An 11,632-nucleotide genomic window follows, 5' to 3' on the forward strand; every position below is an offset into this window, starting at 1 on the left:
TAAAAAATGCCACATTTTTATTGGATTTCTATAATACTTTTATGCTTTAAAAACTAAATAAAAAATTGATAAAATAAAAAACTAAAATAGTAAACCACCTTTGAGTGGCTCGTTGGCCACATATGAGATGCTCGGGGGTGACCACCTCATTGGCTAGGGGTGGCTTGTAGGCCATCAAAAGTTGGGGATTGTTATTAGCTTCTGAATTTTTTTATTATATTCCTTATAATACCGAATCCATTGATGGAGTTTTTTTTTTTAAATATTTTTCCTCTGTTTTAAACTTGTCAGGCATACAATTAGTTGGAGATTGTTATTAGGTTTTGAAGTATAACTAATTAGATATTATCCAGTTCATTTGAACTAAAGAAGATCCCGTTCCATGTCCAACGGCTGGTTGGGAGACAAAAATTTCAAGGTGAGACATTTTTGTGGGAATATATTTTTGTACCAAAAAACCATAAACAACGTGCTTGACACATTACATCAAATAATTGAAGTGAAACCCTACTTGATATATGGTATTCAGGCTCATGACTTGTATTCACAACGTTTATCACATTGGCTGCTATATTACATTCAATCTGCATTTAATGTGGTGGGTGGAAATTAATTCTTGGCTTTAAATAGGTGAGGGTCTCTTCACTTGGACTCCCACAACTTAGAAGTTTACCTATTTTTGTAATTGAAGCTTTGAAAACACAAACCATTATGGAGAACTTCAGGGAAGGATTGGAGCCAGTGAGTCCCTATGGACACTACTTCAACAGCTCTGAACTATATGTATCTATTATTGGTGTTTTTGAATATGAGATACCCATCAACCTCGTCCATGCCATGTCATGGCTCGAGAATGTTTTCCTCCCCATCCATCCACGCTTCTCCTCAATCATGGTGCCCTCACTCTCTGTTATTACTATCTTCATCTCAATCATTATTTTTTACCATGTAAAATTTCTTAGAAACTGAGTTGTATGAATTCTCCAAACCCAGTCTTTAAAAGTGTCATTTGTTGCTTTAGTATGTGAGAAGCACATGTTATTAAAAAATGATAGAAATATTCAGAGGCCTGTGTCCCATACAATCTAATTTGTAGAAAATTTATATAGTTTAGAGACTATGTTAAAGAAATTTATGTCCTATTTTTTTTAAAAAAATATTTTAGCTAGTTATGACAACTTTTCTAAGTAGTGAGGATTCTGTATGCAGGTTACAAATGAAAAGGGTGAGAAAAAATGGAAAATGGTTGAAGTGAAGCTTGAAGATCATGTTAACGTCCCTATTATCCCAACTGGCTTGTCACCCACAGCATACGATGAACATCTTGACGACTGCATTTCAAATATTGGAATGGAGAAGTTCCCACAAAATAAACCGATGTGGGAAGTTCATATATTTAACCATCCAACAAGCAATGCAGCTGCCACTCTCATAATCAAGGTCCACCATGCGCTTGGCGATGGCTACTCAGTCATGAGTGCACTTCTTTCTTCTGTGCAAAGGGCTGACAATCCTTCACTTCCGCTCACATTGCCTTCACGCCGGAGCACAGAAGCACAAAGTGGCAACAAAAGTGCTTGGGCGAGAGTGACTCAACTCTTTTCCTTGGCCTTGAACACTGCATCAGATTTTGGATGGAGCTTTTTGAAGAGCACTTTGGTTGAAGATGATCTAACGCCGATAAGGTCTGGGGATGAAGGAGCCGGGTTTTTGCCACTCACGTTATCAAGCATGACATTCTCTCTTGATCGTATCAAACACATTAAGACCAAGCTTGGAGTGGTGAGAATATCAAACTATTGCTAATTAATGATTTGACTTTCATAATTATCATAAATAGTTTTATCGGATATAGTTTCCAAACGTTGCTTCCGTCATACACTCCCGTTTCATTTAAATTTTTCACATGTTAGGCGATCGAGTCTAAGCTCATGCATGAATAGAGTGTTAGAATATTAATTTAAAGGGGAGTACTGCTAGGGAGTCAAACAAATGAACCCAGAAAAATTTTAAAATTGATGTAGCAGACTGTGAATGGCAGACAAGGGAGAGAGAATTGCTTTTTTTTTTTATTATTTTTTTTTTATTTTAGGATTAGTAAGCAAAAGAAAGCAAATCTCATGATTAATTATGTACTTTTAGTAACTTCTAACTTATACATTTCTCGAAGGCTATGATAATTAGAACCATTTGCTTATCTTAGAGTATTCACAATGAAGTTGCCAATTTTTTATGCAAAATGACTCTTCAAAAGTTACTTTATCTGTATATTTTTTTTGTTTATTTAGTTTAGTTAATGAATTTTTAAAGGTCTCCTACATCCGATTAGCTATATTTTTATCTGTATCATTTAAATATATATATTTTTTACTCTTTATTAATTATATCTTTATTTCTTTTTTAAAATTCGTATTTCATTCTTTATTTTTTCAATGGTAATTCATTTAACACAATAATTTTCAACGATTATTATTTTTCAAATAATCATTTTTGTAACTATAATATTTTTGAAACCGTTGTATTTTATAATAATTATATTTTTCAAATGTCGTATTTCCTAAAGTTAAGTATGAAAACCATATTCTCATAGTAATGTCAATCATATTTATGAAATATACTTTAATTAAAAATTGTGAAAGAATATTCTCATAATGATCCCTTGTAAAGTGGGAAAAGTTATGGGAAAAAAAGAAAACACGTGAGAGAAACAATAAAAAATAAAATGTCTCTCTTGAAAAGTGCTGTTACATGTAGCATTTTTTTTTAACTAATCCAATGGAGGGGTTTTTACAAATCTGATTAGCCATTTTAAATAAAAATACCATTTCACTCATCCATTGTGAATGATAATTCACAATTATTAAATAAAAATACACTAATTAATTCAATCAAAATTAGGAAACCATATTAAAGTCACAAAAAGAAAATCATGAGGTTGGGCAAGTTGGAAAAGGTCCTAGTCTCAAGATTCGAATTTATAGTTTGTGCATCTAACACTTGTCTGCTGGCTAATGTGCAATAGACATAACAATAGTTCATAATTAACTTTTATTAATAAATTGTTTCATTTGAATTTTATTTTCCAAAGTGCAGACGGTGAATGATATAATTGTTGGGATAATCTTCTATGGCACCCGGTTATGCATGCAAGAGATAAGCCATAAATCAAGCAATTCAAATTCTACAGCATTGGTGTTCCTCAACACTAGGAAAGTTAGGAACTATAAATCAATCAAGGAGATGGTGGGAGACTCAGAGGCACCATGGGGGAACCGAATTGCCTTCTTACATGTACCAATACCAAAGTTTAATGATCCTAAATCCTCAAACCCACTTGAGTATGTGTTGGAAGCACAAAAGATAATCAAGAAGAGGAGAACCTCATTAGGTGTTTATTTCACTGATAGGCTTTTGGACATTGTGAAGAAACTTAAAGGCCCAGAGGTACATGTGTGATCTTATTCGTCTTCAACAATATTTTTGTGTCTATAAAATTATGCAACTTTTAACACCCATGTATCACACACAATATGTTTTTGTTTATATGCACATAGTAGGTTGTATCGGAGCTTATTGTTGCACAACCCTTCCCCCATTCCTTGTTTGTAATCTCAGAAAAAAAAAAAAAAAAATTTTCAAAAATTGTAGAGCAAATAGCTGGGTTTATTAATTTTAGGCAAGTTGTGATATGTTAAAGCAATGTGAAATTTCGAAAACAGGTTCTTCAAAAAAATTGCTAAGCAACATTATAGTACATAATCAAATTTTTGTCTCCTAAATAAATAGAAAAGGTGAAAATTGGAATGATTTTTATATTTGAATTGCCATATCATAAATTTCTCATAATTTGGGAATGTTGGGTACTGCAGGCAGCTGCTAGATATGTCCATGGGACATTGAGGAAATCCAGTATGACGATCTCAAACATGATTGGGCCAATGGAACAAGTGACTATGGCTAATCATCCGCTTAAAGGCTTTTATTTTATGACACCTGGTTTAGCTCAAGTAATATATAATACTCATAAACCGCAGTTAGTCCTTTTATTTTGTGATAATTTGTTACTTCTGATATGAAAAAAAATCAACATTAATTAATGTGTGACCACCTTCTCATAGATAGGGATGAATAATTTGTGGCAAATTTTTATTTAAAAGTCACTTAGTTGAATTATTATCAAATAAAGAGGGTATTTGATTTAATTTGTACTTTTCTCATTAGTCATTAATATGGCTTTAGTTTAGCATATCTCCTATAATTTTTAAACGGTTTAGTTTGAATTTTAAGTTTTTCATGTAAAAGAGAGAAAATAAAATTAAATCTGAACTATTGGTCGAAAATACTACTCTTCTGTAAATTTTTTTACAGTGCCTGAGCTAAACACGTAACGGGATAAATTGTTAGGTTCTAAGAGAACCTAAATCTTAAATTCTAAAGGAACTTAAACCTTTTAGATTTTGAGAGAAAAAAAACATTTTACAAACACTAGGTTTGAGATTAATTTTACTTTATTTTATTAATCATTCCCTCATTTATATGGAAATATTACAATGACATAGAATTGGAGATAAACTCTGTAAAATTCTTTGGAGATACCTCCTAGTTGGTGTAAGCACCTTATTGGCATCTAGACTCTTATGACAATTGGACTTTGCACTGTAGGGTTACAGACTCAAACTCTTAAGTGAAATAGATAACTATTAACATGCCATATCCCATATAAAATTACCATTCACCATTCGGCTCCCCTTTTTTGTGTTGCCATTTTTGATGACTACTTGTAGGACTCATTGCTTTTAATTAGATTCATAATGATTTATGGCCCATTGTAACAAGTTTTTGTTTTTTTTTTCCTTCTCTTTTTCAATTATGGGTTTGCAGAATCTTACTATAACAATAGTAAGTTACATGGGAAATCTGAGGGTTACTGCTGGGATTGAAAAAGGACTCTTAGATCCCCTAAAGTTCAAGTCATGCGTGGAAAATGCCTTTCAGATGATGCTCAAAGCCGCAGATGAGGTTCCTACACACAAAAAGTTTTAATTTGAAGGCCACCCTTTATATATATATATATATATATATATATATATATATGCACATCTTAGTTTGGTTTTAATAATTATCATGACAAACCTAAGTGTTTGTCTCTTGAATTGTTATTTGGCATGTATTATGAACACTTCCAATAATCTTACGAATTGGGAAGAGTGACCAGCAACTACTTACAAAAATATTGTTGTTGTTCTACTAGTTTTTTTTTTTTTTTTTTTTTGATAACGGGGAACTCTTCCAAGGAGATCAGGCCACTTCGTGTACTTCCCCACCACTAATAGGACCTTAAAATGTAGAAATTCGAGGCCTACGGTCACTTCATGCTCAAATATAGATTTATGAACTCTTGGAATGAGACAACTTTAGGCTTAGTATAAGCTATTCTTCTGATTCCTGAGTGAGTGCAAAGATTATTGCTGTTTAAACACATGTAAACCATGCCGAACAATCGCCGGATCATTGTTATTTGTTAGAGTACTATCAAAGTTTACTAGACTATCATTGTTAGATGTAATGCCCCGAAAAACCACCAACTTTCAAAGGTTAATAATTTTCTCAAAGCACTTTCAAAAAACATATTCTTCAAAGGTTTTATAGCCCGATAACCGAAACCCCTTGTAAGTGGCCCCAAATCCCTTGCGATTTTCCAAAAACAATACCAAAACCTAACTCTTTGCCCGAATGTTTGCTAAGGGTGCATCCGAGTGTTAGCCCTTAACTTTTGTGTGAGCGTTTGCAAGGGGGGACCACCCCGAGCGTTCGTTGACTAGTCTTTGGGCCAGTGGGTAATACATAAATGTACGCCTCAACCATTTGATCCACTGTGTAAATAGTATCTGAATGTTCGCTGACACTCTGAAAAGTAATTTTAACCCATTATCCACTTTTCAGAAGAAGGCACGCCCTAAGCCCCTATATAAATTCTCATCTTTGTCCCTCAATCTCTCCCAACACCAGAAAAACCCTAATCCTTGAGTGAAGAGTGATTTGGAAGGGATCTTGGTGTGTTTTGCCATCTTCTAAGGTAACCTCTTGCCCAAACATTTAGCATTTATATTATGCTTCCTCTCGCCCGAATATGCGAGCTTAGGGTTTTAATGGCCCATTTTGTTAGAGAGAATCTATTGTGTCACTCGAAGAGTTCTCTAGTACTGCATAGAACAATGTGTTATATTTCATTATAGTAGGGATTTGTGATGTCAGAGGACTCAATCAAGCGTACGAGGTAAGTAAACACTTACGACTGTTTTCCTTAAGAACGTGCGATATGTCAGCTAACTAAGCATGCCTATGATATGAGCATACCTACTTTTGTATAGCTAGGTAATTGTCTTAATAATTGGTTGACAAGATACATCGTATGACATGGTACACTGGTACGTGCGGTATAATGGATATGGGCTTACTATATAAATTTGATTCTATGGTCAAATGCATGTGGATGTAATATATAGGCCTTGGATCTAATGGTTATTTCGTGACTGGCGCAACCTTAAGTGTCGGATCACTGCAGGACGGACATTATTAGAAGCGTGGGCCACCCAATGTTGGACTCGGTCGGGCTGCTAGTAAATGGAAGATAGCGTACAATGGTTAAGGCACCGACATTTTATTACAGGTCCCTCTGGATAGCACCAACCTTGTAACTCCCCCAAAACTGGCCTTGGCCAACCTGGCAGGGTTACTGGCAACTACCCCAATTTAACCAACTGGTGGCTAAATGGGGAACTGCCCCTCTAAGCATTATCAGAGTTAATGCATAGGAAGGTGAAATAAATCTGAGAAATCTATAAATCATTATAGGTGCAAGTATAATCCTCAATTGAAAACATAGAGCAACTAATAATATAAGGCAACCCTAATAACAACATGAAGATCTTAAAATAAAGTCTATAGTGGCAACCATACCACTTTTCAGTTCTAGGAAAAAGCTTCCTATAAGAGTAATAATCACGTAAGTCTAACGACTTAGTAAGTAAACTTCACAATTGGTTATGACATGAGCTCATTATTATTAAGCATAAATAAACGTGCAGTTTTGATAAACATTGAAAGGAGGTGTTGTCTCCGTTAATACATCTTGAAAATATTGTTTGGTTTGATAAATGGTAGTGTACTCCCGGCGGCAATAACTTGAGCATTTTAATGCAGAGAACTAATGCTTTATAGGTCATAACTATCATATATGGTCTACCCAAGATACTACCTATTCTTAGCGGGGTTGGTGCTGTCCCGATGGGCCAGTAATACAATGTCGGTGCCTCAACGCTACCATCCATAACACTAGCAGCTTGACCGAGTTCGATCTTGGGTGACCCACACTACTAATGATGTACGTCCTCGAGTGACCGGCCTTTAAGGCTGCGCTGGTCACGAAACAACCATTAGAGGCCTATATAACAATACACAACATTTGACTGTCGAATCAAGTCTATATAGTAAGCCCATTGCCATTATACCGCATGTACCGGTGTACCATGTCATACAATGCATCTTATGAGTCAGTTATTAAATCAGTTACCAAGTTATTACAAAAAGTAGACATGCTCATATTATATGCGTGGTGAGTAAGCTAACATATCCTATGTTTTTAAGGAAAGCGTTAGTAAATGTATACTTCCCTCGTATGTTCGCTTGAGTCCTCCGACATAACGAATCCTTACTATAACGAAACACGACTCATCGTTATAAGCAGTACAAGAGAACTCTACGAGGTCCCATCTAACGAAAATGAAGGCTAAAACCTTTGTACACATTTTTTGGACTTAGGGGCGTGTAATGCATTCTCTAGTCGAGCGCTTGTTCCCTAGGGCGAGCATTCGACGAGGGGCTAAGGTTTGGCCAGAAATCCCCAAAAATGGTTTTAGGCTTCTATCTAAGGCTGTGGGTTGGCATCTTCTTTCCTATGCTTAAAATAAACACATATGCCAAAACACAAAGAATCAAAAGGTGTTTCAAAGCCTTTCGAAAGCATTCTTGGTTTTGTTAAGAAATAGGCACATCCAAGGGTGGATTGAAAATATTTCGAAATCATTTTTTGCTTTTACAAGAAATGGGTACAAAGAACTTGTCTTGACATCTTTAAAACTTGTAGCACTAGAAGAGTAATCAACAATAGAAAATCATGAAGAAAGGGTTAAGAAGTTACCTTAGAAGATAGCTAGAGATCCACACCTCTTCCTTCTCCAAGAACACTCACAAACCTTACAAACTCTCAAAAACAAACCAAGCAGGGTTTATCTAGAGCAACAGTGGCTAAAATGAGGTTTAAGGGTCATATGAGGGGTGGGTTTATATAGGGAAAAAAGATAAGAGCGCTGCATGGAAAATCCTGAAAAGGTGCGAGCACTCGTGGACTATGGTGTCGAGCGCTCGTGTACTGTTCACAACGGGTTAAAAATACTTTTCAGGTGTGCGATTTGGGTACTGTGCAGGAGTCTAAAAATTGGTTAACAAGTGCTCGCAGACTGTTGCAGCGAGCACTCGTGTACTATTCACAAAAGGTAAAAAATGCTCAGAGGTACAATTGGGTAATGCACAACGGGTATTGCATTGTTCATGCAAGCACTCGTGTGGTTCCTTGGGCGAGCGCTCGCCCAGTGAGGGTACTTTGGATTTTTCCTTGCTAAAAGGCTTTAAGGGCTTGTGTTAATCAAAGAAGGTTTAGGCCACGTGTTTTAAAGTTCGTTTTAAGGAATTATTAACCAGTTAAGAAACCTTTACCATTTTAAAAGAAATAGTGATTTATCAAGATATTACAAACCCTGCTAAGAATCAGTATTATCTCGGGTAGACTATACGTGATAGGTAGGACCTAATAATGCATTAGTTTTCTTTATTAAAACACTTAGGCAATTGCCATTGGAAGTACACTACTGATTTCAACAAAACAATATTTTTATGGTGTATTAACGGATACAACACCTCTTTCAAACATTTGTCAAACTGCACGTTTCTTTCTGCTCATTAATAATTGGCTCATGTCAAACCCAATTGTGAACTTTACTTACTAAGGGCACTAGCAGCAGCTTCCCTTTGATTTTCCCTAAGTTTAGGGCACAAAACTACTTTTTGCTTCACTATGAAAATATATTTCACAATAGCTTCTCTTATCTTTCTCTATATTATTAAAATATTATTTCTTTACAAAATACAAGTTCCCTACCTGCCCTCATTTTTTTTTTTTTTTTTCACAAAATCCCAACACAATTCCCAATTAAAGACAAAAAGATGAAAGATGAGAGATGAAAGAGAAAGGTTTATATTAAAATAATGTAAGTATAGGAAATCACTTTTGGTTTCCTATACATTGGGAAACACTGTAACAACCCTTGAGGGTTGGTTAAATGTAAGGAATTTGAAGTAAGTAGGTTTTTGTGAGTTTTTTGAAATTTTTCCTAATCATAAGGAAGGAAATGACATATGGGGCATCTGCTGCTAGAGTGCTCTCAGCCTTTAGATTTATGCGGTTATTACATCTTGTAGAAAACCTCTTTCTAGGAAGAGGAGAGTGGAGAGGTTGCCACTACGGATTTATTTAAGACAGAGATCTTCATGTTGTTATTAGGTTTGATCAGATTACTTGTATTTCTATTAGTTGCTCCATGTCTATATTTCGAGGATAACATATGCTTCCTTTATGGTTATTAGATTTCTTAGATTTATTTCATCTTCCTATGCATTCACTCTAATTATGCTTAGAGGGGTGATTCCCTAGTCAGCTACCAGTTAGTTATATTGGGGTAATTGCCAATAACCCTACCAAACTGGTCAAGGGCAGATTTGGGGGTGTAACATTAGATATCACTCACTATTTTTTGATGTTGCTTATTTTAAGTACTAGTTAGGCGCTGAAAAATATTTTTTTAAAAAATTTGGTTGAAAATATATTTTGATGAAAAATATTTTATGTCAAAACAAATGAATCATAAGTTACACATTATAGTGAAAAAAATGTGAGGAAAAGTCATCCCTCTACGTTTTTCTTCGGTCTCTTAGCTATTCGTTTTGCAAGAAAAAGGCACTATAGATGGATGCATGAACCCGCGACCATAAAGAATCATATAAAGGCCAAGAATAGGCCTACCAACTTCCAACCTCAAGGCTCCAGCCAAAGTGTTAGGTGAATAATTTTTCAACACCTAGCATAATAGATTGGTTAGGTTTTAACTCTTAAGGGAATTTCTACTTTTAAGATTTTGAGGTAACTTAGTCATTTTACAAATACAAGATTTGAGATTAATTTTTATTTACCATCTTTATTAATTCAATGCCCTAAAAATAATAGTTCAATTAAAAGATAAAAATACAAAACAAAACAGTTAACTAATGAATAACAATTGAAGATAAATGATCTCCTTATTAAACTATTAGTCTATTACTATTCTAGGATATTTAATTAAACACTTACAAAAAAGCTCAAAATTCATGGTTGAAGAACCCCGTCTATATATATATATATGTTTCATGTAAAGAAGTGTTAAATTACAACTTATTCCAAAATTTTAAACTGATATGAAAGAATAAATTTAATCATTTAATTAATAGTACTTTAACAGACAAAGAGGTTGCTGATTCTTGTCCGCTAGTAATAGCAAATGCCACACGCATTAGAAATTTGACACCTAGGAAAAGTCACTCTATGGTGACATATACATCCACGCGTGTAGCCTTCAAAAGAGACACTCTACATCGGGAATTATGATCTTCAACAATTTATTGCCTAAATTATTGAGAAAGAATGTATATAACACTCATCTTTACAAATAAATTTTAGACGGTCTAAGTACTTATCGAAATATATAAGTCCTATATGAATAAAATGTTGGGCATCTCAATCGGTCAGGAGATATGGTGTTCCTTGGTTCCTTGCCCACCATTAATTGCACATGCCAAAGTAGAAATTGGAGGCCCAGTGTCACTTCATGTTGAAATATAAACTTACGTAACCTTGGGAATGAGACAACTTGAGTTAATGCTGATTAGTTTTTGTTGAAAAGTTTGTATTTGTTTTGGCTTCTGTCTTTGCATTCTAGCAGTTGTTTGTTGGTTGGGCTTTTCCTTCTATTTGCAGTTTGTAGGTAGGGTTGGCTTTTGCCTTTGTATCCTGGCAATTGCTGTGGTTTCTTATTGTTTTATTTAACAATGATAAAGCCATTTTTAGTTGACAGTCAATATTGTCAAAATAAAAATATAGTATCTACCATTATTTCTTAATATCAAAATTTAAGGAGACCTTATAAATTTATATTAGTCAATGTTCAATGTTGTGAAAATGTCACATTTTGATAATCTAAGGTGGGATATTGTCATGTGTGGTAGAAATATTGTCTTAACTTTTGGAAATGTATGAAAATGTAAAATTGTTTTAAACTACTCTAGGCTTTCAAGTTGGGGGTTGTTATTAGCTGTTGAACTATTTTGTCCGAATACCCATCAAATCGTAGGCAGCCTGTTTGGCAAATCACATCAAATAATTGAAGTAAAACTCCATTCCATATGGTCCATATGGTATTAACAATATACTGTGTCGATGGCTCGTGGGACCCGTCGACACAATTTGTTTAACTGCATTTTTAAG

The 11,632-nt window shown here is 34.6% G+C and overlaps 1 protein-coding gene across 1 annotated transcript; it reads left to right on the top strand.

The window, feature by feature from the left end:
• The first annotated feature begins 711 nt into the window (after nucleotides 1–711).
• LOC132181746 (wax ester synthase/diacylglycerol acyltransferase 4-like) lies at nucleotides 712–5,043 on the top strand. Its single transcript, XM_059594984.1, has 5 exons — nucleotides 712–894; nucleotides 1,210–1,782; nucleotides 3,094–3,444; nucleotides 3,870–4,007; nucleotides 4,882–5,043. The coding sequence occupies exons 1-5, from the start codon at nucleotides 712–714 to the stop codon at nucleotides 5,041–5,043; spliced, it is 1,407 nt and encodes a 468-aa protein (XP_059450967.1).
• Nucleotides 5,044–11,632: the final 6,589 nt, after the last annotated feature.

Source organism: Corylus avellana, chromosome ca5 (genome assembly GCF_901000735.1).
Source record: "Corylus avellana chromosome ca5, CavTom2PMs-1.0".
NCBI lineage: Eukaryota > Viridiplantae > Streptophyta > Magnoliopsida > Fagales > Betulaceae > Corylus > Corylus avellana.

Coding starts and splice junctions, on each gene's coding strand:
- LOC132181746 (XM_059594984.1), top strand. CDS start 712: ATGGAGAACTTCAGGGAAGGATTGGAGCCAGTGAGTCCCTATGGACAC. Junction 3,445..3,869: donor AGAAACTTAAAGGCCCAGAG/GTACATGTGTGA, acceptor TGGGTACTGCAG/GCAGCTGCTAGATATGTCCA. Junction 4,008..4,881: donor TGACACCTGGTTTAGCTCAA/GTAATATATAAT, acceptor ATGGGTTTGCAG/AATCTTACTATAACAATAGT.